At 34.8% G+C, this 27,420-nt stretch overlaps 1 protein-coding gene across 10 annotated transcripts in view; it reads left to right on the forward strand.

Annotated features, from left to right (window-relative positions):
• Positions 1-27,420, forward strand: part of LOC100730274 (neurofibromin) — a 252,327-nt gene that overhangs the window by 76,971 nt on the left and 147,936 nt on the right. For 7 of the 10 annotated variants that reach the window (XM_063251196.1, XM_063251205.1, XM_063251202.1 and 4 more), the window contains exons 9-16: positions 2,045-2,218; positions 2,654-2,776; positions 3,141-3,215; positions 8,278-8,409; positions 9,264-9,308; positions 16,096-16,230; positions 20,150-20,263; positions 27,197-27,276. In XM_063251196.1, coding sequence (XP_063107266.1) covers positions 2,045-2,218; positions 2,654-2,776; positions 3,141-3,215; positions 8,278-8,409; positions 9,264-9,308; positions 16,096-16,230; positions 20,150-20,263; positions 27,197-27,276 — 878 coding nt within the window. The remainder of the gene's footprint in view (positions 1-2,044; positions 2,219-2,653; positions 2,777-3,140; positions 3,216-8,277; positions 8,410-9,263; positions 9,309-16,095; positions 16,231-20,149; positions 20,264-27,196; positions 27,277-27,420) is intronic. The other 3 variants (XM_063251198.1, XM_063251201.1, XM_063251203.1) reach the window with 1 other exon arrangement.

The following is a 27,420-nucleotide window of genomic DNA, read 5'->3' on the forward strand; positions in this document are numbered from 1 at the left end:
GTACCGATAAAAAGGAAAAAGACAAAAAAAAAAAAAAAAGGTATTTTTTGTTGAAACCCCTCCCCCCAACCAAACTTTTTATGATTTATTTTCTCATGGTACTGGGGATGGAACCCAGACAAGTACTTTATCTAGCTTCATGAGTATGCATAGCCCCACTCATATTCTTAAAGAATATTTGTCTAGATTTGTTGTGTCTTTCTCTGGATTTGATATCACAGCAATTCTGACTTCACAAAATGAACTAGAAAGTGTTCCTCCTGTGTAATTTTTTGCAGGTATTTGATTAAAAAGGGTTGATATTAATTCTTCCGTGTTTTGTAGAGTTTACCAGTGAGACCATATGATCCTGAGCTTTTCTTTTTGTTGTTGTTGTTGCTGATTTAGTGTCCTTACTATAGTAATAGTTCTATTCATATTTTTTGTCTTTTTTGGGTTCATTATTTTGTAAGTCCGCTTATGATGTGTATTTCTAGGAGTTTGTCCACATTGTTTAATTTGTTGATACTGTTTTCATAGGATTGTGTATCATTCTTATTTTATAACATCAATGGTAATATTACCATATTCATTTGTGACTTCAGTGATTTTGGACTACTTTTTTTTTAGTCTACTAGAATTTTATTAATGTTGACTTTTTCAAAGGATTAGCTTTTGATTTGGTTCATTTTCTCTATTATTTTTCTATTCTCTATGTCCATGTAAATCTTTATTTCAGTTGCTCTTTTAGCTTTTGAATGCTCTTTTTCTACTTCCTTATTTATTGATTGGATAACTTTCTTATTTTTTAATGTGTTTATAATAATAAATTTGCCTGTTGGCACTGTTTTCTCTGCATTTTAAGTTTTTGTGTGTTGTGCTTTATGTTCATTTGCCTCAAGATATACTTTCTAATTTTCTTTTTCTTTTGATATTTGTTTTTGATCTATTGGTTTTTTAGGATTGTGTTGTCTAATTTTCACATAGTTCTGAATTTCCTATTTTTCTCTATTGTTGGCCTAGTTTCATTCCTTTATTAGCAGGAAAGATACTTGGCATAACATTAGTTTCTTTAAATGTATTAATACTTGGTTGGTGCCGTAACACATGGGTCTGCTTTGGAAGGTGTTGTAAGTGCCCTCCGAACTTTTGATGTTATACCAGAGAATATATGTAGGTGGAGGTGTGAGATACTCATTTTGGAGAATATCCAAAGGAAGAAATTGGCCAATGAGCTATGGAGAGGGATTGAGGTCACTAGAATGGGTAAATTTTTTAAGAACAGAATTTAGGGCAGTAGCCAGGTAGAGTGTCACATGCTTAGAATTTCCGCATATGAGGGGCTGAGGCCGCAGGATCACTGCAAGTTCAAGGCCTGTGTGGATTACATAGTGAGTTCAAGGTAAGCCTGAACTGCATAGGGAGGCATTGTCTCAAAAACCAGAACAAAACAAAACAGACAATTTAGGGCAAATAGACCAGCTATAGTTGTATTCTGACTTAGGGGCTAAATTCTAAATATTGCTTGGAGTATTAGAAAAAGATGGAATAATTTGACATGTGCTATATGGCAAGTCAGTAAGGTATTTATATATTGAAAAATATCCAGAGGAGGTTAAGATCAGCTTAATTCAGTGCTGAGTTCAAATATCTGGGAATGACTGTTTCTTTTTTTTGTCTTTTTGAGACAGGATCTCTGTGAAGTTCAGGCTGGCCTTGAGCTCACTTTGTAGCCCAGGCTGGTCTCAAACTTGCAACAATCCTCCTACCTCAGCCTCCCGAGTGCTGGGATTACAAGCGTGAACCACTACGCCTGGCTCGAACGACTGTTTCTTATATAGTGTTTTCCTGTATTAATTCAACAGGGGAAATGAAGATATTGAGGGGGTAGATTTGAGAAATATTTAAGTGATGACAGCTACTTAAATTGTAAAATTAAAAACCCAAATACCTGTACATATTGTGCATTCTTCATAGTGTTGCCTACCTATTATTTTGTTACTAATTAAATCTGAAATAAGAGAAACATCATGTATTATCTTTTTGTTGTATTTGGATTCTGTAGAAATTGTTTCTGGACAGTCTGCGAAAAGCACTTGCTGGCCATGGAGGAAGTAGGCAACTGACAGAAAGCGCGGCAATTGCTTGTGTCAAATTGTGTAAAGCTAGTACTTACATCAACTGGGAAGATAACTCCGTCATCTTTCTACTAGTTCAGTCCATGGTGGTTGATCTTAAGGTAAAATGTTGCTTCTTTCTGTACTACAGATTTTAAGAAAATTAAATGAATAAATTTCTAGCATAAGCATTATGCCAAAGATTATTGCTAATATTAATATTCTGAGTCATTTTTTGATAATAGGACCCGTTTTTGTTGTTACATTCATCAGCCTAGACTGAGAATATGAAGCGTAATATAGATTTAACCAGTTTTCATAAACTAGCATAAATACACAGATTTGCATTCAAAATAATGTAGGAATGAGACATTGGAGGAGCCATATGTGGTACAGTAAGACACCAGAGCAGTGAACTACAATATAGTGCTTGTGCTTTTTCTGGTAGCTGAATATTATGTACTGTCATCTATCTGGATAACATGGATATTGTTACATACTAGTAAAGCACTGCATGACCATTTAAAGGCCTTTGTTTTTTATTCGGGTTTTTACAGAACCTGCTTTTTAATCCAACTAAACCATTCTCAAGAGGTAGTCAGCCTGCAGATGTGGATCTAATGATTGATTGCCTTGTCTCTTGCTTTCGTATAAGCCCTCAGAACAACCAACACTTTAAGGTGAGAGCATTGATTTTTATCCAGTTTTATTTATGATGCTGCTATTCTACAGATGTTAAAAGACTAGAAAGATAAGTAAATATATCTTTATCAGTATTTCTTAATATTATATACAGATGCTAATTTTGAGATCTAAAAAAGGTATTCTATTTTTAGCTGGGTGTGGTGGTACACACCTTTAATGCCAACTACTCAGGACACCGAGGCAGGAGGAGTAAGAATTTGAGGCTCACCTCAGTAACAGAGCAATAGTGCGTCTCAAAAAAATTGTAATTTAAAAAACTTTTCTTTTGCCATTCTTTTTTATTTTCATTTATGTTACTATTTTTCTCATAGAAATGATTTACTGTTCTTTCCTCTATAGATCTGCTTGGCTCAGAATTCACCATCTACATTTCATTATGTGCTAGTAAATTCACTCCATCGAATCATCACCAATGTAAGTCTAAAAGGTATTGCTAAATTATTAAAAGAAAAATTGGGGGAGGGCTGGTATACATTTGTTCCCCTCTTAAAAGGAAATGTTCTTGGTTTTCACAAGCATTTTTAGCTTAAATAGTATGACATAGGAAGGTTTCTCAAGGTGATTGTATTTTGTATTGAGACACAGTTGTGTTTTTCTTACTGTCTTGACCTGAGGAAGATGGAATTAATAGGCTCTTTTGGAAAGAAAAGTGTAAATCTAAAAGCTTTTTTTTTTGGATTGAAAGACTTTGAGAAGAATGTCACTGAAAATATTTAGCATTTTGATCTGAAAGTTAGTTACGTTTGAACACTCTTAGCTTCTCCCAGCACTTGATACATTCTGGCTTATTAGAGGATAGTTTAAATTAAAAGTAACAGGATTTACGTTGTAGCCCAGTATGACATTTATGCAGTGGTGAGGCTTTGTTTGATTGTCCTTTTCATTCCTCCTTAAACAAAATGAAATATTAACACACTTCAAAAGAGGTGTTTTCAAAATCCAAAAGCTTACCGGATAAACATGAACTCATTAGTGTGTACTTTTGTTGTAGATACGTGAAGTAGAAAGACAGTGAAAACCTTTTAGGTTTGTACTATAGATTTTATGTCTGTTCATCTAATTCTGAACAATTATACTAAGATTCTCAGGTGTCATGTTCCATAGTTTCACTTTTCTGCATTGTTATTTATACTTACATATAAATTTGTCATTACGCTATTTTCCTTCCTTAAGAGTTTAGTTATTGATAGCAGTAAATATGTCCAATTCCATTTTAAGACTTTCTCTGGTAAGGCTAAAACAAGACGTTGGGTATATTATGTTAAACTAAATGCTGCTGATATTTTGTTTTAGACATTCAGTGGGGAAAACCAACTATTGATAAAAGCTGTGTAATGCCAACATTTCGTTTTTTAGGTACAGTAGTAGTAGCATTTTGAGGAGGAATTAGTTGTTATGCAGGGTTCTGTGTACACTGCAGGACAGTTAGCACCTCTGGCCCTCATGTTAAGAAACTGTCTGCTGCATCACATCCCCTGCACTGTGAACAGCTCTGAAGACCCAGGGGAATGATTCCTTCCTCTGTTGAGTATTACTGAGTTAAATTATAGGTAGAAGTAAGATTGAATATTCTTTGTTCCAAAAGAGAAAGTATAATGAATCTGATTGTAGATAGGGTATGTTTGTATTAAAAACTGCAAAAAATTACTATATTTTTGCCAATGTAATGATCTAGGACATACTCTCAAGGTTTATTTTTAAGACCATTTTATTTCAAGACATTAAAAACTTGTCCTCCTAAAGTTTATCCATAACTCAGAAACAGAATGTTACTTTTCTTCCTTTTTTGTCATAATACTAAAAATATTTCAATTGTTAGAGTGTATAGTTTTACATAAGTTCATAAAATTTGTATTGAATAAATCCCAGTATATACTCTTTTAATACTCTGTGGCTAGTTACTTTAATTGTGAAATATTTTTGTCTACAATTGAACATATAGAGCACTTTCAAGCATGGACTTGGCACTGCTGTAAGTGGCTGAGCTGCTCCTCTTGGGTTCCGAGCATGCCTGGAGTGGTGCTTCATGCATGCCACAGTGTACTTGGTGGAAGTGGTTGTGCATCCTCCTCTACTCTGATGAGTACTGCATGTGGGAAGGTGGAGTGTGTCTGTATCTGAGGTCAAGTCAGTATGGACATCTGTTTTCATAAGGAAACTCTGTTGACCGATTTAAAAATATTAAGCATCAGTAACCTTTCAGTGAAATAGCTTGAAGAATAGTGTATGTATTACTTCCAAGTACCTCAAACTTATACCTTAGAGACTCTGTTAAGATTGCTTACTGTTTGTTAGGTTTGTTCTCCATCCTTTTGGTTTGAGGCTGGTACTGAATCTAAAGTACTTTCTGACTGAAAAGGGGTATTTATGAAAGTAAATATGTAAATTCATGGAATTGACTTAATAGAGGCTTATTGAAGACTGTTACTAGGGAAGTATTTCATTTCTTGTAATCACATGAAATTTTTTCTTAGATATTTTGATTCCTGATCTTAAATTGACTTTTAGTGTAAGATTTCTTTTTAAATGATTCTTGGTTCAATACATCTCAAACAATTTCTTTTTCCATGAGTCTTTAGCCAGTTCACACAGTTTTAAAAACTATCACATTCTCAACTAAGATAAAAATTTCTTTTTTGAGGGTTTATGTAGAAATAATAGTGGCATTTGGAGTTTATTTTGCTTCTGTGATATATATGGAATTCTTAAATACTGTGCTTGAATCCATTGTTTCTTAGATAATGTTAACATTACTCACTATTTGAATTTTATTGTAACCACAGTTTTAAGAGTTATCTTTTACTGTCACCTTTTTGTTATGATATTATAAGAGGTAAATTATAATTTAGAATCTGTGTTATATTCTTGAAAGCTATAGAGGCTTCAGGTTAAGTTAGATATGTAATTGACAAATTTAAAAAGTAATATACACATATTTGAGTGATTTATCTAAGTCATCACTGTTTCATGCTATAGCTATTATGGTCCTTTATTTATATTCTTTCTTTTGGCAGTTTATCATACTTCACTTGGTGACATTTTGCATACTGAGAATGCGATGATCTTTTTGTTCAGAGGTTGTGGTTAAAGGTCTGAGGCATTTGAAAAATAAATAATCTCTTGAGTTGCCACATAATTTGCTTATATGTTTTAACTTTTTGATCAAGAAAACAGTATTTTTGGGCCTGGGATTTAGCTCAGTGGCATAAGCGCTTGCCTGGTAAGCACGAGGTCGTGAGTTCGATCCCAGGTACCAAGAAAAAAAGAAAAACAAGAAAACAGTATTTTCATGAAAAAAGTCCTAATTGTCAGCTTCAGAAAAACATGTTTAGTAACTGCTCAGTGTACTAAAAATTTTAACTTCATAATGTATAGTTTTTAGTGCTTGTTTATTTGAAAGTATATCTGTTACTTTAAGATGAATGAATGTATTACAAAAATAAAAAGTGTCAAAACCACTAAATCTTAAGACTGAAGACATTTTATAGGGTGCACCTGATACCAAAATGCAGTTTAAGTTTCTATCAAAATAATGCTGTCATTTGGGTAGGATGTTATATGGGGTGCACATTTCTTTAGCTTACCATTGTCCACAACTCTTCTCTCCCATTCTGGGGATTGAATCCAGGGCCTTTGCTCTGGGCTACACCCTCTAGTGCTTTTTTTTTTTTTTTTTAGAGCTTTGCTAAGTCATACATTGTGAAATTGTAATCTTCTTGCCTCAGCCTCCCAGAGTGCTGCAATTATAGTTCCAGACAGGATTTTATGCCATTTGTGGAGTGAAGAGGACCCTTACTCAATGTACTTTATCACTGTTCAGCATTTAGTTACTTTAAGATGATTAACTCAAGCTGTATGATATAATAAATAAGTGGAAATCAAATTGGATTAGTTGCTTTTGGCAAGTTAGATGAGAGATTGGTCCAAGTTTGAGAAATCTATTCTGTAACCAAACTTAAAAAAAAAAAATCATTTAGGAACTAACCTAAGTAAAATAAGAACTGAGGGAATAACACACATAACCATTAATTGTCTTTAATCTCACAGTTAATCTTTCTGAATGGAGTTTAGTACTTTTTAATTTCACAGTTAATCTTTCTGAATGGAGTTTAGTAGTTTATTCAAATTGTGTGTCATATATTAGTTTAAATTGTACTATCCTATAAGTAGAAGGTGAATTCACAGCTGTAGTTAAGGTTGACACAATGATTTTACTCAAAATACTCTGTTTTTTAAAAAATTTAAGCAGGAAAAAAAGGGTAGAAGTTATACAGAATTTCAGAAAAAATAAATAGTAGGAAATCACTAGTTAATAGATTACATATTGTCATCTTAGAAATAGTTGTTCAAGTTACAAAATTAAAGCATATAAAGTGGACAAACAGTGAGATTGCAAACAGTTCTGTTCAATGATCCAACATAACTCAGTAATATGGTTATCTATCTTATACACTTGAATATACATGCAGTTATATCCTTCAGAGCACTTTTTTTCCCTCTCTTTTGTACAATGACAATTACACATTACCCAAAATATTCTGGGAATTAGGAGTAAAACTGAGACCTTGGCTTGGTTTGGAATAAGAAGGAGTCTAGGAGTAGGATGTGAAACTGTTGAAACCTCCTTATCTATATGAATCGGCTATCATTTTCCAGATGTCTCCTTTAATCTTACTATAAATTGGGAGTCAGTCTATATTTTAAGTTATCCGTTTCCTGTGTATTCTCCGTATATAGTGAAAATTCATTTATATGTAGTCTGAACTTTATAATTTAGTGATTTTCATAATTTTCAGTTTTATAATTCATTTTAAAGTAAAAGTTAAAGATGTACTTTCAAATAAAATTGACATTAAAAACTAGACATCAAAACTAGATAGGTGAAACAGAAATAGGAACATATATACATACATAATTGGCCTAACTTAGCTAAGGTCGGTTTGTCTTGTTTATGGTGATTGTTAGTCTTCCATGTATTGTGCCATCATTGCATATTGATTTAAGATTGTAGGTTTACTAATGGCTTTATTTCATTTACTAATTTTATGTTGTAATTATTGTTGTTTGTAAGCATTTAAGTAATGGTTTACCATGTATTCTTTCAGCATTATGTTGAACCACTAATCTCTTTTAAAACTTTGATAATAGCATTCTTATTTGGAAAAAAACTATATGCATGTCTGAAGAAAAGGAAAAAGATGGGCTGCAGCATTAGTTCTTTAAATATTTTTTCAATCGAGTAGGTTATCAGTGAGAAGATAGTCTCATATGCACATGCTCATTATTATATTTTAAAATATAATATGATGGGTTATGTTGAGTTAATGTCATCATTTCAAGACTTTGAAAATTATGATGTGTTTTTGCATGATCTCAGGAAATATCTGACAAAAAGACAAACTTAAAACTATAGTAATAATGGAACATACAACTCAAGTAATTTTGTACATTTCTACTTTGTGGTGTTTTTCTCCAGTCTGCATTGGATTGGTGGCCTAAGATTGATGCTGTATATTGTCACTCAGTTGAACTTCGAAATATGTTTGGTGAAACACTTCATAAAGCAGTGCAAGGTTGTGGAGCACATCCAGCAATACGAATGGCACCGGTAAGAAATCATAGGAGTTCTGTGTTCTAACAGAGGATTAGACCTAATGTGGCATTTAAAAACTCATAGGAGACCAGCATAAGCAGATAATTAGAGAACTGTGTACTTGTTGGTATATAGGTATAGCAAGAATATTGTACTGCCTTTTTATTGTGTCTTTAGTGTCTCATTCTTGCTGCTTTATCTTAGAGAATTGAGTCTTTTCTTGTAAATGTTGTGTTATGTTGTATATTGCAGTAATATTAAATACTAGTTATGATAATGTTTATTTTACACTGTTTAACTGAACCTCCTTAGAGAAATTTCCTCACAGAATACTGTTAAATCTAAATGAATATGACCTTTTTCCTTTTGCTTTTAGTTTCTTTTTCCTTTTTTGTGAACTGAAGTATTTTTGGTAGCTTCTCATCTTTTGAGGATGAGTGAGGAAAGCTGACTCCTGGGTTAGAGTGAATGTTCCTCGTTGGATGTTCATTCAGTATTACACATGGAAAATCAGAGACTGAATTAAATCTTAATTTAAAGTAAAATTTCATATTTTACCAAATATACATTGAGCATTTACAAATGACAGGCACTTGATGCTGAGGTTTGATGATATTTAAACTTAATTAATGCAGATATTTCCAGTTAGGTATTCTAACAGATTATTAGGAATAAGATAGGATTTTAAAACTCATATGAAATCTGTGAAAATAGATTATTATGGGATGTGTAAGTCATTTCTTGGTATTTCTTGGTATTTATGTATAGCAAAAGTATTGTACATGGCAACTCTTGGCATTGATTGGTGGTGCTTTGTCTTCTGCTTCTTATTTTCTATTCTTATTGGCGGCTGTCGCTCACATGATCAGATGCCAACCAGTCACTGTTTTGCATGGCAGTGGGCTTCTGTGGCTGTAAGTATCACCCATAGTAACTACCTCAGAAAAGTCCTTGCTTTCTTTGACTTTTCTGTGTATAGTTACCATTTTAGTGACATCATGTCATTTCAAATAAAAATGTGGCATGTCTTCACATACTGGTTTTGCCTAGTAAATCAGCCATTTCACACTTGTAATTTAAACAGCTTCCTCTCTGGCAATCTCCCATAGTTAGTAAAATATGTTTATTTTATACAGTTAAGGTTCACTCTTATCCAGTTGTCAGTTATTGTTTCTGAGGATTGTTTATCTTGGATGCTCAAATGCAGAAGTTTCCTATATCATGAGTTTTGACATTATTTGGCCTAAAAAATGATAGCCAAAAGGCATGGTAATGAAGTTTTTGTTCAGTAAATTTTAACATGCAAGTTAATTTTTTAGTTGACTTTTTGTAATGCCTATTAGGTAATTTTTTTAAGATGGAAAAACTTCACAGGCATAAGTTCATTGGAGGTAAACAAATAACTTACTTAACCGGACATCATTTTTAAAAAGTTTTAATAATTACATTAAATAATTTGGGGTTTGAGGACTTTTGAGGATTTAACCCAGGACCTTGTGTGTGTGAAGCACATGTCTCTTCATTGAGATACAACTCTAATGCTAAATAAATTGTTTAAAAATTACTTAATGACCAATTTGTTCTAGGTATGCTTTGGGAAATTCCAACTCTGACTTATTAAGTGTACTGTCTTTTCTGGTAGAAAAGTAATGGCCCCAGCTTCCTATTTGACTTTAGTATCCAGTTGACCAACAGTCTGTATAATTTAAGTTTCTTGGCATATGTACTAGAAAAAAATCAAATGATTTATTTGAACAGAATTTGATTAGTAGCCCAAAGGTGTTCTCTATGTTTAGAAGTTATTTTACATTTTTTTTTTTTTTGGTCTTTTTGAGACAGGGTCTCTATGCAGTTCAGCCTGGCCTTGAGCTTTGTAGCCCAGGCTAGTCTCAAACTCGAAAGGATCCTCCTGCCTCAGCCTTCAGAGTGCTGGAATTACAGGCGTGAGCCACCACGCCTGGCCTATTTTACTTTATTTTTAGTCCCAATTATTAGTTGATGCTAAGACCTACATATTATACTAGTGATCTTTTTTTCTTTTTACATAAAAGCCATAATTAGGGAGATATCATCCTTTGATCTAAGAATACCTATAAGAGTTTAGTTATTTCTGATTAATTCTCTGTTACTTAGTATGCCTTTAAATTTTAAAATCATTTTTAAGCTTTTATGTTTGTGTACTTAGATATATCTATGAAATTTTGAAAGCACATCTGTGTATATAATGACTGCAGAACAGTTTTCTGATATTTTTCACTAGAGAAAATAGCTCATTTAATGTGATATAATTTTTTAGAATAAGAAAATTTTAGAATTTAGAGGATCCTTCTGGTGACTCTCACCTGTCATAAATCATGGGAGTTACTAGTCAGACAAGTATCTCAGTATATCAACCCTTTTGCTAACTGCCAGCCACAGGGCTAACACCAGGGAAATGTAATGAAATGAGCATACCGCCTTGCCTCACACAGATTCTGATCAATCATTTTGTAGCTTTTGTTTCAAAACATCTTAATGAAAAACTCACCAGGCATGGTAGTGTACACATGTAATTTCAGCATGCTGGAGGCTGAGGCAGGAGGATGGCTGTGAGTTCGAGGCTAGCCTGGGCTACATAAATGAGTTTCAGGCTAAGCTGCACTACACAATGAGACCTTGTCTCAAAAAACCCCCCAAACAAAACAAAAAAAAACAAAAAACCTCGAAATTTCACCAATGTTGGTCTTAGTGCCTGGAAACACAAATACATGTAAGAAATGTTTTAGAGATAATACATAATAACATCAGTGTTTCTCTGTGTTAGCCTTGTTGACATTTTAGATTGGTGAACTCCTTGTTGTAGTGTCTGGCCTGTGCACAGTGGTACGGTTAGCTGTCTGGCCTGTACCTACTACATGGCAGTAGCACCTGTCCTTTGATCCCCTCCTAGTCATGAAATCCAGAATGCCTTCAAGATGTCTCCTGGAAGTCATAATCCTTTCTAGTTGAGAACCGTTGTATATTATCATTGTGTGGATGTGTTCAGTGGGTGTTCCCTTATTTGCATTGCCTCAAATGATTTGGGACTGATAAACCTGAGCCTTTAGCTTGCTGCAGAAGTCGCAGTCAAAGGAGTTTAAGCTATGAAAAAACAATACGTGTTTCATAGCATTGCAGCTGTCTTGTATTTTAGAGACAGGTCATTTGGTGGAAAGGTAATTATTTGAAAATTTTTTCTTCTATAAAGTAGAATCATGTTCCTGTTACTCCCAGGTATCATGGGTCTCCTTTCTTCTAGAACTCTGACTAGTACTTCTGATTCTTTCACGAGGCAGCCCTGAAGAAATTTGAGTAAAGTTGTCATGTACTCTTAAGGGTTGTTTCTATTTTTATATAGTTTTAGTATTGGAAGGACTTTATTATTTTGACTCTTTAAAAAAGTGTATGTATAAGGGGCTGGGGATTTAGAAAAAAAAACAAAAACAAAAAACAAAGTGTATGTGTGTGTATGTGCGCGCGCATGCATGTTTGCTTTCACGTTTGTTGTGTGACTTGTTTTTTGTAGTAAAGGCAGCTAAGAACTAAATCTTGTTAAATGAATTAAATAGTCATATAATTAGTGAATGACCTGCTAGAGTTGGTTTGGGTCTCTCCATATTCAGTCCAGTGTTGTTACCAGGTTCTTCAGTTGTTGTTCCTTAGTAGCCTATTAGCTTAGTGAAAGTAGAAGCTTTATCTGGCTATTCAGCATCTACTCCCTGGTCCATGGAACAGCCACTGGCACTTCCAGGCATGTAGGCTGTATTTGATGGATGAATACATGAATGAATGAATGAATGAATGAATGAATGAATGAATGAGTGTTTGCCCTTGTGTTAAAAAACCATCTGATTTGCTTCTCTTTCAGAGAAACTATCTTTATAACATTAAAAATTAACAGGGCATAATGATTATGTGACTTTAGTGTTCTAGATGTGGTGTAATAATTTATGAGAGCCAAAGCCTATTGTGCCTGGAACTGTGTTTAAATTCATAAAGTTTAAGGTGGTATTATGGCCTTATATTGCACTTCTATTCATTTAAATTCTAGTTTTTTCATGCAAATATTGAACCATAGCTTTTTATTTTTTTAACTTTAAAACTTCATTTTTATAAAAAATTAAATTTAGTGGTACATTTTAGCTATTCATAATGATTACATTCACTATAGGGAATTTGTATCTGCACATGGTATATCTTGATTTTTTTAAAAACTTTTTCTATTCCCTTACCCTCTCTTCAGCACCACCCCTCCAACCCCCAGTTCCCCTTTCCATTTGGACATTTTATTCCTATTTCATAATATCTATTATGCATTTTGATTCTCATGTACACTTTCAGTTTTCATACAACAAACACAGTGTGGTGTTTATACAGGGGTGTCAGATTTATTTATCTTAAAGAGTACGATATCCAGTTGCACCCCTCAGCTGTAAATGTCTCAAGCTTATCCTCCTTAATGGAAGGGTAGTACTCTGTGGTATAAAAACATCCCGTATTTTCTTATCCATTCACCAGCTGATTGGCATTTGGGCTGTTTCCAAGATTTAACTATTACAAACTGTGCCCCTCTACACATGGCAAAACATAGATAGTTTTTCCTTCTTTGTACTCTTGTGTTTTGTTTTTAGATCAGAAACTTTTAAGCGAGGGGTGGTGGCGCACACCAGTAGTCCCAGCACTCGGGAGACTGAGGCAGGAGGATTGCTGTGAGTTCGAGGCTGGCCTGAATGACGCGGCAAGACCCTGTCTCAAAAATCCAAAAAAATAAACTTTTTATCTCAGCCCTGAACACTTTACATTTTAAAACTAGTGTCTTCTGCTTTCATGAAACTCAAGCCTGCCAAGAGATGTTCAGTAATTTCACAAGTATATTATTTCTTTAAGACTTTTTTGTCTTAGAGAAGATCTTGGCTCCATAAATGCTTTTTATATATCTGTAAGTTGGTGATATAGTCTTAAGTTAATGAGTGGTTTGGGCCCTTAGTAGCCTCCTGAATCCTCTGCTTCATAAATTTCTTCTCAGGCCTAACTGCTTCTCTCCTTTGGCCAAAACGCATGTACCAAGTTGGATTCTTACTTATACCTGGAGTGTTATTATTTTTCTTATATTTAATTTTTTTAGCAAGTTGTTCTTGCTTTATATAACCCAGGGGTGGTCCTTAAAAAGTATTGGAATTGAATAAATTCATTGAAATTTCTCAGGTCTTAACATTTCATATTAGCCTCACTGGGACAAAATTTATATGCTGTTACTTGAGATTAAGAGATGATATAATTAAAATAATACTTACCTTTTAAAGAAATGTTTACTAAATAAAAAATAACTCTTTAATTGCTCCAGGCATGGTGGTGCACACCTTTAATCCCAGCATTTGGGAGGCTGAGGCAGGAGGGTCCCCAAGAGTTTGGGGCCAGTCTGGACTACATAGAGAGTTCAGGGCCAGCCTAACTACAGAGCAAGACCCTGTCTCAAAACATAACAAAAACCAACCAAACAAAATAATTATTTAACTGCTGATTGTTCTCTGATCCTGTGTGGTTTTTTTTGTTTGTTTGTTTGTTTTAGCGGTGGTCTCGCTATGCAGTTCAGGCTGGCCTTGAGCTCACTTTGTAGCCCATGCTGGTCTCCTGAACTCACAACAATCCTCCTACCTCAGCCTCCCTAGTGCTGGGATTATAGGCGTGAGCCACCATGCCTGGCTGATCCTGTGTTTTTGAACAATGGCTACATTAGGCAAGAAGTGTTTTGTGGCTTATACTACTTCTTTACACCATAGTAAATAAATTTGTTCAGTGAAAGTTTCACCTGGATCTCAGGTTCGAATTAGAATGAAAACTATGTGTAGTTTAATGGAACTGAACGAGAATGTACTTAATGTATTAGGTAAACAGTTTCTTTGGCAGTTATAAAAGCAAACAGTAATTTGTAGGTTTTGATATTGCAGTTCTTTTTTTTTTTGTCTTTTTCCTTTTTATCAGTACCAGGGATTGAACTCACGACTGCCTGCTTGCAAGGCAGGCGCTTATGCTGCTGAGCTAAATCCCCAGCCCCTTCCTTTTTTTTTTTTTTTAAATCGGTACTGGGGTTCGATCTCAGGACCGCTTGCTTGCAAGGCAGGTGCTTATGCCGCTGAGCTAAATCTCCAGCCCGATATTGCAGTTCTATAATGAGTTTTTGAGCATAAATGAATTTTAAGTAGCTATTTTACCCCAAGAACCAGAAACTTTCAATGTTGGTGTTTTTGCTTTGTCTGAGACAGTCTTGCTGTGTAGTTCAGGCTGGCCTCGAACTTGTGACCATCAGGCCTCAGCCTCCTGATTCACTGTTCTTGGGCATCATAAGAAACGCATTTCTCACACTTAAACACTTAGAATAGTTGCTTAGTGTTGTAGGTAATCATCCACACTTGTTAACATGGAAAGAAGAGCCTGTGTACTTTTTCTTTTCCTTTGGTACCAAGGATTGAACTCACGACTTCGTGTTTGCCAAGCAGGCACTTAAACTGCTGAACTAAACCCCCGGCCTTACTTGGGCATTTTTATTGATTAGATAGATATTGCATATGCTCCTACCTATATATTTGCATATATGGTCACATAAGGGCATCCATGTCAAAAGTAGATACTTTTGTATTCATTTAAAGGAAGTGTCTTCTAGAGAGAAAGGCGATGGTAAATTCAAAATACAACCATTGGATTTTTTTTATTGTGCCATATCCATAATTAATTTAGTTCACCAGAGTGTCTCTGCAATTAAAACACATTTTCTATGATATAATCTTTCTCAGAGAATTTCTGTTTAGCTGGGCGTGGTGGCTCACGCCTGTAATCCCAGCACTAGGGAGGCTGAGGTGGGAGGATTGTAAATTCGAGACCTGCCTGGGCTACAAAGTGAGCTCAAGGTCAGCATGAACTGCATAGCGAGACCTCTTCTCAAAAAAAGACAAAAAAAAAAAAAAAAAAAAAAAAAAAGACTTCTTTCTGTTTCATGAATGTTCTTCAGACAAAATGTTATGTGTTCTGTGACTTGAGAGAGATGGAAAGCCTTCAAAAGAAAAAGCAAAATTTATAAATAAGCTGTAAAATAGAGATTGCCTGTGAAGCACATTTCATCAATTCTAAAAACTCTTACTCTTTTTTTAAATTGAAATTTTTCTAACTAGAGGTGTGTCTTACTTTGGTGTCTTGTAATTGACAGTGGCTTTTCATTTTTTTGTTTTTTGGTACAAAAGATAGTGATGCATCTTAAAATTGATAATGTCGAGTCTACAGAATATTTGTGCGTATGTGTTTGGGTTAAGTGTTTGTTAAACAAGTTGCTCAATGTTTGTATTTATGAAGACTATAGACCCAATATTTTTTCCCTTATGTTTTCATGTTTTGGAAAAATTTTTTTTACATAGGAGTAAATCTGATATTAAGCCTTTAGTATTTTAATATATTTTCATTAAATCTTACTAGATTGATTATATATAATAGTATAAATGATATTAAGACAATTTTCATTTTATAAAACTTAATATGTGTGCTATTTTAGTGTTTATGGCAAAGTGATACAAAATATTTTCATGTTTTTAAAGTATTTTTAGTAATAATTTTTAAGCAATTGTATAGCTGTTATCCTGAATCTGATGTGTTTTTTACAAAGCGATACCATATTTTTGTTTTTGCTTTTTTTAGAGTCTTACATTTAAAGAAAAAGTAACGAGCCTTAAATTTAAAGAAAAACCCACAGACCTAGAGACAAGAAGCTATAAGTATCTTCTGTTATCCATGGTGAAACTGATTCATGCAGATCCAAAGCTTTTACTTTGTGTGAGTATTTTTATAAAACTGGTTGAAATTGTTACAATTTTATTTGAACTGAAATGTCAAGACCTTAAAAATAATTGTTACTGGAAGAAGAATTACTGTTCTTTCTGATTATACCTGAAACCTAAGATATTCCTAAGAAAATTAAAGAGACTACTGATACAATCAGGTCATAGTTCTTAAGCTTTCTTCTTAATTTCCCTTATTAAACTAATTTTAGTGACATTATCTGTCCTTACTCTGTTACTAGGTTATGAATTATTCAGCCATAATCTTGGGATAGAGGTTGGGGAGAGGGGACAGGTAATGAAGCAACCATAAATCAGTGCTTTCTACATCAACATCATTTTCTTTCTAATCTTTATTCGCTGTTGCCAAACAGTTTAGCTTTCTGTCCCTTTTTATTTTCATCATTCTTCTATTATCATTGGCTTTACCTGCAAATACCATATTGGGAGAAGGAGGTGGCAGTGGGTGTTGATTAGTGTTCAGTTACTGTTATAACTCTACTTTTACCAGCCTAGGTGGTATTAGAGTGCTGAGAACATCACTCTGGTATGCAGAGTAATTAGGAACTAATGCAAAATGAGTGATAGTTACTTGAAGTGAGTAAAAGCAGGGACTCTGGAGACACACTAATTACTAGCTAATTTATTTAAACTCCTTTATGCCTTAGGTTTCTCCTCTGAATTACTGGAATAATAATAGTTCCTACCTCAGAGATCATTAAGAAGATTGAAATAGTACCTGTAAGGTTTTAAGAAATAATTTCTGGTAGATTATAATAAAAACTAAAGAAATATTACCTATTGTTACTATTAAGAAACAGCATTAATACTGTTAAGGCCTCAGATGTAGTAAATCTTAATTGTGAAGTTCATAGAATAACATATTCCACCTTTGTCAAGTTTCTCAAGTTCCTGCAGAGTAGCTTTGAGCAGGGTTTGTTATTGCTTTATTCAGTAACAGGCTTTTAAAAATCCTAGGTTTTCAACTTTGATGGTATGTTTTACCAAGTATTATAATGTAGAGGTTCTTAATTAGGTGTTTTTTTGTTTGTTTTGTTTCAAGAGTTCTGTGAACCCTTGAATTAAAAAGAAAAGTATATGTGTAATTTCGAAGAAATGAAAATACATGGGGGAGGGAGAAAGGGAGAAGACAGAGAATCAATGAATGAATGAATTTCCAAGGATTGACATATTAAAGAGAAGGCCTGTGATACTTTGAACTTTTTGAAAAGCCCATCCAAATTCTGGAGTTTATCACAATCTTAAATTACATCTATAGCTTGGAGAAAATTGTTGAAGTTTGTCAGGTGAGACTCTGAAACTAATGAAATGCCCTTTCTCCTTGTTTCATTGTTACATGGCACAAGTTACGTGGTTTATTTCACCATGTATATTCTATAATGTTAGCATCACTTTTCTTTTTACATGGCTATAATTGAGATTGAAAGAATGCTACACCAAAGTTTCTGGTGTCTTAAGTTAAATATATATTACTTGACTAACAGAGTTAAAGCAAAATTTGCTGTTTTCTAAGGATCGTAGAAATTATTTTGTTTGCTGCCATCTAGTGGTTAATATTCTTCAATGTAAATAAAGGTATATAAATACTGATTTCATTTTAAATATTATTTAAATTCATTTTATTATTTTGTATTTCACATATCAAAATTCGAAATCTTAATTAATAGGTGCAAAGTAAGGATAATTTTTAAATGGCCTCAGTCATAATATATTTAAAGTAATGTGATTTTATTTTGAATTTTTAACCATCTCCTTTCTAATCCATGTTACTTTCAATTTTTCAAGCCTTAATTGCTTACTCATTGTCATTTCTTGCACCATCCTTAATGATTTATCTGGACTGAAGTTTTACCAGTCTCTTTAAGAAACAAATCTTATCATACCGTCTGCCCATCTTCAAATATTATCATTAACTTCCAGACATATTTAAATTTCTCCTTTGATTTTCTCTTTGACCCTTTGGTTGTTTAGCAGTATGCTGTGAATTTTCCAAGAGCTTTTACCTTTTCCAAATGTCTTCTGTTGTTGATTTTTTATTTTTCTTGCACACTGTGATAATTTACGATTTGTGGTTGCTTTGCAGTGAGACGGGTAGAGAATGGAAGGTGTTAAATGAGTAATGGTAGGCACTCAGGGGAAGTCTGAAAGGAAGGCTGGAGCTGGGTGATGGGAAAAGAGTGGTGTGAGGCCGGATTTTACTGAAATACCTTTATTTGAGTTGAAGGTTTACTGTTGAGGGTCTTCAGGGGATATTTTGTGGGGGCATGGGTGAGATATGAGTGAAAAAGAGTTCACTTTGTGATTGAGGAAAGTTATGTGGTTATCAGAACTTGTTGTACAAAGGACCGTAGCTAAGTAAGATATAGAAGAGCCAAAGGCTTAGTATGGGAGGCTTGAGGGATTATACTAGTGAAGATCGGAGTGACTGGAAGAAAGCTGAGTGTGGGAAATTTAAAAACGTAGGAAGAGTTTACAAGTTTGAAAAAAAAACAAAGAAATACGTTAATAATATCACGGGGTTTGAGGTGAAGAAACTGGTTAAAGAACTGAGATGAGGGAGGGATCCTAGACACCTATTAAAACCAATGCAAAAACAAATATACAAGAGTAACAAGCTAACAAACATGTGAAACTATGAAAGAATGTAACATGACCCCTGTCACTAAATAACTCAAACATGCAGAAACTTCAATGAGATGTTTAATGGTAACACAGATTAGATTAGATAGTTCATTGAGGGTCCGCATATGTGATTCCCAAGTAGCTTCTTTGATGGAGTCTGAGTGTTCATAGCCTGATGACTCCTCTGAACCTTCCACTGCAACACTGAAGTTAACTGAGATTCAGAACCTCTTTCTACCAGGTCGCAGGCGTTCTTGCAGAGTTTGACTGAGTTGAGTTCTTGGGTTAGGAACTCTTGTTGTCCCTCTCCTGGGGTGTGATGGTGGGTTTGGTAGACAAGTTCACTGGCACTGAATTGTCCTGAGCCAGGATAATTCCTGTGCAATCAGTTCAACTGCAGCAGCAACAGGCTAATCATTACAGTAGTATTTACCAGGGCCTGTTGAGAAATAACACTACCACAGCACACTCCTTTGAATCTCCCTTAAGCAATGAGAACATGGTGCCGATGTGAGCTTCCAGTCCTAACTCAGGCTGAGACTGACCACAGGAACAAAGTCTTTGATCACCAGACTGCCAGCAGTCTCTTATGACTGTCCTTCCCTCTTCTACTCTGGGAACTTGGCAGTATGGAGCAGCCAAGGGGCTGTTTTGGGACAAAGGTTCAAACACCCAGCCTTTTCCTACAATGACATCCCTACCACCCACTGCTCCTTGTGATTGTCCTTGGGCATTTGTACTGCAGTCAGAGGGCTGCTTGGGAAGCAGCGTCTTGGATTCTTTCTGCCGTCTCTAACTGTGTAGTATTCGCCTGGTTCTGATGCATTCTCTGTGAGCAGAGAAGCTGTTAGTTTCACCTTTGTCTCTAAGTGGGCAGCTGGCCAGCCATTATCTGTGGCACTGTGATTTTTCATCTGTGGCATCATCCACCTCTTCGGTATCATTTAATCCTATTTTTTTTTTTTTCTCTTGTCAGTTTCCTTTTGGACCCTGTCTACCCTCTCTTCACTTCAGTTCCTCTTCAACCTGTTGTTTTGCAGACTCTAGATATTCTGAAGAAGCTGAGTTGCTCAGACTCATATTCTGTCTTGTCGTCAGTGGTTTTTTAATATATTTATGAAGCTTTGAAACCATCACCACTAATTCAAGAACATTTTCATCACTCCTATGAGAAATCTAGTATCCATTAACAGTTGTTCTCTAGTTCTTCCTCCTTATAATCCTTGTCAGTTGATTTGATTTTAAATTGAAATCTGCCTTTTTTCCTGTAGAATCCAAGGAAACAGGGTCCTGAAACTCAAGGCAGTACAGCTGAATTAATTACTGGGCTTGTCCAGTTGGTCCCTCAGTCACACATGCCAGAGATTGCTCAGGAAGCAATGGAGGTAAGGAGAAAATAAATTCTAGGCTCTTGAAGGAAAGGTATTAAATGTGTATCTCTTCCCCCCTCTTTCCTTTTCCCTATCTTCCCCCTTTTCTTCTCCTCCTCTTTTTTTTTTTCTTTTGTATGTATATTTTATGTTCCTTTGGTATGTGGGTTTTTTTGTCTTCCATATTTGAAGTATTTTGTTGTGTTGAGGATTAGTACAGACATTTCACTTTGTACACAACTCTTAACACACTACCAAAAAGTCTAAAAAGCCAGGTGTTGTTTCTTTTTCAGTTATTCCAGTGACTTTCCAGCTTCAGCTTTGGAGGCAGCTTTTTAGTAAGAGGACTCAGTACCAGTATCTTCCAATGCTGATAAAGTGCTACTTACGTCCCATTGACTCACAGTTTCGTGCCATATACACCACGTGTTCAAATTTTTGATCTTCTACAGCACATTAACAAAATTAGGCAAACTTGATTACCACGACCAATGGCATTATGAAGTGCACACGATTCTGACAGGCAACAATCAGGAAGTAGTTTTCTTTAGGAAACAATTCTACTAAGAACAGCATTGAGATAGAAGTTATTTAAAACATCCAAGACATAGTAAATTCATGATTATGATTCCAAAAATGTTATTTAGTATGCTTCGTATTGCGGGATATAAAACTAACCCCCAACCGTGGAATGTTAATCTGACACCCAAGACACTCAAAGCCTGCCATGATTCAGTATCGCACTATTTTCTGGTTGTACCAAAAAATGTACAACCAGCGAATGATTTCACCTCTAAAAATAAATCATTTACATTTAAAAAAATGTGATGAGGTGGGATTTCCTCTTTTTAAAAAATGTTTCTAGAGCTACTAAAAATCTTGAATTTACAAAATAATTGATAAAAATATTCCTCTGGATTGTACAAGAATGGAGCCAAGCACCTCTGAGAAGACATGGTATGTGGTGAATCCCAACTTCTTTTTCTTCTGCTGGAATATGGTTTTTTGAGTAATAGATATCACTTCGTGCCATACACTGGTGTATAAATTCCCTGGAGAAAGAACAGTGAGTCTGTGTTTTATGCTGTAGATAACAACACTACAGATCTTTTTTTTTTTTTTCTTTTGAGACCGTGTCTGGCTGTGTTGTCCAGACTGGTCTTGAACTCCAGGTCTCACATTATCCTCCTGCTTCAGCCTTCCAATTAGCTGGGATTGTAGATGTGTACCGCTGTACCAGTTTACATCGTGCAAATTCTTACACTTAATAAAAATGTTCAAAATTTTCCAACTGTAGCAAAACTTTGTAGTATATATTGATTTAAAAGTGGAGATATAATCCACATGCCATGAAGCTCCGTTTAAAGTTTTTAGCAGTGTCACAAAGTGATGTATCTACAGCCCTTAGGTCCAGAGCATTCCAGATGGGAACTCTGCAATTCTCCTATTCCTCCATCCTGTCCTTCCACTGGCAACTTACTTGCTTTGGTTTCTGTGAATTGGTTATTTTATGGCTGACTACTTTGACTTCATATTTTCAAGGTTTATCCATGTTGTGGCATGAGTCAGTAATTCATTCCTTGTTTCTTTCAGATACTCTATTCATTTTTTTTGGTTATTGTTTTTTTATCCTCTATTCCTCATTTGAATTGATTCATCTATTTCATCTATACATAGTTGAATTTTGGCTTTTTTTCTGCTATTGGCTGTTACGAGTAATGCTGTTATGAACATTTATGTAAAAGTATTTATATAGACATTTAGGTATGTAAGGTTAGAACTATGTAATTTTATATTCATCTTACCAGTGTATGGTGGCTCTAGTGTCTTTCCTTCTTTGTCTACAATTACGATTTGTCTGATTTTAATGCCTGGTGGGTATGAATCAGCTGTGTAATTCAGACAAGCCTCAAGCTCCCAGCAAAGCCATCCTCCAATTTGTTGGGGTTACAGGCCTGCACCATCATACCTGGTGCATCCAACTTTTTATTTTTTAGCTGACTTTTTAAAAAGTTTTATTTCCACAATGATTACTTGATAAGTACAGTTTTAATTAAATAAAATCTGTAGAAGCATAATTTTACATTAACAAAATCATAAGATTTGAATATTTCTCATTAACACACAGAGTTCCTCTTTTATATTAATACTGCCATTCTTGTCCTACACAACCACTAATCTGATTTCTGTTATCACTGTAGTTTAGCTTTACAGTTTGAATTTATATTACTGGAATCTCAGCAAATGTATCCTTACTAATCTTGCTTCTTTCATGCAGCAACTTTTTCTGATTCATATGTTGCTGATGATATGTATTGAGGATTATATTTATTCACATGTTGATGGGCACTTAGGTGAACATATTTGTTACTGCAAAACTTTGCCTTATACTACTTTGTCTTTCTTCTTCCTACTTTCCATCTCTACCTGCCCCCCTTGCTTCCTTTGCAATCACTGATTTGTTTTCTGTTACTGTATATTGTTTTGTTTTGGTCCAACTGGAGATTAAATAACCCAGGATTCCATGCATGCTGGGCAAGCACTGGGGCATTAAGCTCTCCCCAGGCTGTTTTTTGTTTTTGAGACAAAGTTGCCCAGGCTGACCTTTAGTTTTATCATTCTCCTGCTTCAGTTTCTTGAGCAGTTGGGATTAAGTACAGCCCTTTGTCTGACAAGTTTGCATTTTATATAAATGAATCATGAAACACTCCTTTTTTGTATGTATTTTCTAATTCAACATAGTGTTGTGTCAAATTCATTCATTTTTTAAAAAAAAGTTCATTCCATTTTATGCTGTACAGTGTTCATTGTGTGAATATAACACAATTTGTTTACCTCTTTATCTGTTGATGGACATTTGTGTTCCCAGTTTCTGGCTATTACGAATCAAGCTCCTGGAAACTGCATTTGGTGGTACATGCCTATAATCTCAGTGCTCAGCAAGCTGAGGCAGGAAGATAGCCATGACTTCAAGCCAGCCTGAACTACATAATGAGACCCTATCTCAAAAACCAAAACAACAATAAAGCTTTTAAAGAACACTTATATACAAGTCCTTTATGTAGACAGGTGCTTTCATTTTTCTTGGATAAATATCTATCAATGCCAAAAATTTTATTATATGGTCTTTGCAAGAGATATATGTTAAATATAAGGGTATTAGAAGATAGTACAAGAATAAAATATATGACATACTAATACAAGAAGGCTAGTCATACATAAATACATAGTTTAAAGTAGGAAACATTACTGGAGATGAAGAACATGTTATTATAGAGGGACCAGTCAATCCAGGAAACAAAGGTCTGTATAAAACTAAGCACAAAGCTTCAGAATATACAAATCAAAATATATAAAGTGAAATGATCATATACTATAATCTTTTTGATACTATATGTCAAAATATATAACATACAAGGTACTGTTTCAAGTAGAGTAGGCTACTTAAACATAACATTTCTTGAAGTCTGATTAGACAAACCAGAGAAACAGTGCATGTGGGGATGGGTAAGAAATAAAATATTTGAACAACACAGTTATCCAATTTTGACCTACTTGCATGTGTAGAATACTATACTCAAGTACACATAGAACTTTCTTTTCAAGTACAATGGAAAATGTTCATTACGACCGTGAAGCAGAAAAACTAAAAGCAAACAAAACAAAAAGCCCACCCAAAAACCAAAATAAGCACCCTGGAAGAAGCCTTCCCGGATAGCTACATTTGCTACCTAGCCTGCTTTCCTCACATCCTACCCTTAATAAAAACCCCAACCTCTTATCCTAATCTCGTGATTCCTCTCTTGGACATTGACTTGCTGTCCCCTTAACAGTATACTCTGATCTGAATAAACAGCAAATTGGTAAATTCTTTTATCAGCTGTATCACTGGCCATCTGGCATGGCAATAACCACCATTAACAATTAATTTGCAGTATGTATTAAAGCTTAACATATGACCTAACTGTAGAGCTGATAGAAATGCTTATAACCAGTAATGCATGCAAAAACTAATGGTGTAATTTTTGTGATAGTTCTTTCCAACTGGAAATGAATGTATTAACAGGATAATGGAGATACATAGATTTGTGAGAAGTCATTTGGCTATTCCATGCTTCAGTATGTGAATGTTTAGGAAAAGTATTTCAGTATTCATTTGTATCCATTGCCTATATTGTGTATGTTGCTATTGGCCCTACAAATTAGTTCACTTCTTACATTTCTTTCTTTGTTTTTTTTTTTTTTTTTTGTCTTTTTCTTATCAGTACCGGGGATCCAATTCATGACTGCCTGCTTGCAAGGCAGGTGTTTATGCTGCTGAGCTAAATCCCCAGCCCCGCATTTCTTTTTTTTTTTTTTTTTAATCGGTACCAGGGATCGAACTCATGACTGCCTGCTTACAAGGCAGGTGCTTATGCTGCTGAGCTAAATCCCCAGCCCTCTTTGTTTTTTTTGAAACAAGGTTTCACCATTCAGTTCAGGTTGGCCTTGAACTCATTTTGTATTCCAGGCTGGCCTTAAACTTGCAGTGATTCTTGAATCTTCCTCAGCCTCCCAAGTGCTAGGATTATAGGCATGTGCCACCACACCTGGCTTGTGCATTCTTTTTGGAAGGCCATGTGACAGTATTTGGTAGGAGCTGTTCACATATCTCAGTTGTTTCTGTCCAAATAATTTAGTTACTGTAATTTTTTCTTATGCATACAGTTTATACAGAAAAAAGCTGCACACATAGATGCTTATTCCTCTTTTACAGTAGAAGAATATTAAGAGAATTTTAATTATTCACTATTAAGAGCATGAGTTAACATTTGGTAATAAATGAATAGTATTTCAATTTGAAGGGCTATTAACCAGTAAACCTATGTGGATTACTTTGCAATATGAAAAAACATAAGATATCATGTGAGTTTACAGCACATGATGGTGTTTTGGTCAGAAGCAGACCTCATATCTGATGGTAGTCCCATCAGATTATATCATTTAGTGATGTTGAAAAGTATACTTCCTGATGTTGGCAAAACGGAACTAACCTAATACCACATTTCTCAGAATCGCTCCCTATTAATGCACATTTGACTGTATGTGGAAAATTAAATAGAAAGAAGAGAACATGAAAAGGAAGCCAGTAATGTTAGGATGGGGAAAAGGCTAGCAGCAGTTTCTACCCTGATTGCAGTTTTCACTGAGTACCTGGATGTGTTTGATTAGCAGGTGAGGGAACGAGCTTCACACATTGAGATTAGCCTGGGCAACTTGGTGACTTAGTAAGACTGTCTCAAAATTAAAGAAAAATTGCCAAAGGTGATAGTGCATTCCTGCAATGTCAACACACTATAGAAGACTGAGGCAGGAGAATCACAAATTTTAAGCCCAGCCTAGGTAAAAGGAGACTTAACAAGACCTCATTTCAGAATAAAAAATTAGGGCTAGAGATTTAGCTCAACAGTATAAGTACCTGCCTGGCAAGTGTGATGTTGTGAGTTTGACCCCTGGCACCAAAAATTAATTAAATTAGTTAATTAATTAAAAATTAGAAAAGGCTGGCTGGGGGATATAGCTCAGTACAGAAGCCTAGGGTTCAGTTCCTAGTACAAGAAAACAAAACAAAAAAAAAAAACCTCTATTTTTTCCTTTTTTGGATTGGGGTCTCACTATGTAGATCAGGCTGGTCTCAGATTCCTAGCAGTCCTCTTGCTTCAGCTTCCTGAGTGCTGGGATTATAGACATCTGCCACCCCGTCTGGCTGACGCAGACACAGTTTTTTAAATGGGTTGGAATGTAGCTCAGTACGAAGGTCCTGGGTTCAATTCCCAGTATCCCTATTCTCAAAAAATAACATAGGTCTGGATTTTTATATAATTTATAACTTTCAAAGTCATAAAGTTGACCAGGATTAGACATTTACATATCTTTCTCCTAATGTAAAACACGTTACCAGTGTAGTTATTTGCAGTTCATGCACTTAGTTTGATTTTAGGAGAAAAAAATCACTTCTCATTATTTGTTTTAAACAGTGTTCATTGGAGTTTTAATAAAAGACTTTAAGGGGAATAAAGAATCCTTACGTATGCTGACCAAGGACTAAAAAATATGTAGTTTATCAGTGTGTGTTGGGGTAGGAAGGGTAAGGAAAGCATTGTAGAATTAAAATAGGGTAGGTTTGAAGGAACAATCTACACTTTATCCTTTTGTTGGTTTTAGTTTATATAACAATATTTGTATGGTACTTATTTATTTAAAAATTAATGAATTCCTATTAATCCTCTCTGAGCCAGATTCTAATTGAGGCCTATGCTAAGTTGAAAAACATGAATAGCTTGTTGTGAAGGGCATAGTTTGTTTTACTTGCCCATTTTTCAATTTCAAAAGACAGCTCTTCTGTCACAAGAGATTTTGTGGCAAATGAGATACTTTTCACTCTTGTCTTTCACTGATATGTTAATTTTGGGGAACATTCCTTGATCTAGGGGGTTATTGTTTGTTAAAATAATTTGATTTCTTTTTCTTTTTTGAGACAGGGTCTCATTAGGTAATGCAGGCTAGCCTTGAACTTGTTTACGTAGCCCAGTCTGACCTGGAACTCACCTGGTGGTGATCCTCCAGCCTCAGCATCCCAAGTGCTGGGGTTACCGGCATGCACACCATGCCTGGCTAGTAATTGGTTTCTTAGTGCCATTTTTATGTGTATGTATTTGTTCTGAATTTATCAGCCCTTTACCTTTATATATGCATATTGTTTAAGGATGACAGAAATGATTTTATTCTATATATGTTATTCTCTAGAGTTTTGTGTTCTCTAGTGTTTTTCTTTTTTGCCTCTAGTCTGTATCTAGGCTACAGTTACATAGCTCATTTTGTTAGTAGCATTTGTAAAATAAATGCCTCTGTTATTTTTTCAAGAAATGTTTTGAGTGGATTATCTGTCTCTGTCTTTTTATAACTCAGGCTTTGCTGGTTCTTCATCAGCTCGACAGCATTGATTTATGGAATCCTGATGCTCCTGTAGAAACATTTTGGGAGATTAGGTATATATGCTTTTTATTTTTTAATTCAATTTTAAAATTTAGTTTTATATTCTTTTTCTTCAAATAGTAACTCTACAATACTTAGTTCATTATATAACTCTTCACTTATATAAGGTTTTGTGATTTTTGTATTTTACTTTACTT

Source organism: Cavia porcellus, unplaced genomic scaffold (genome assembly GCF_034190915.1).
Source record: "Cavia porcellus strain 051 isolate PalLab524CR breed Dunkin Hartley unplaced genomic scaffold, mCavPor4.1 scaffold_6, whole genome shotgun sequence".
NCBI classification, from domain to species: Eukaryota; Metazoa; Chordata; class Mammalia; order Rodentia; family Caviidae; genus Cavia; species Cavia porcellus.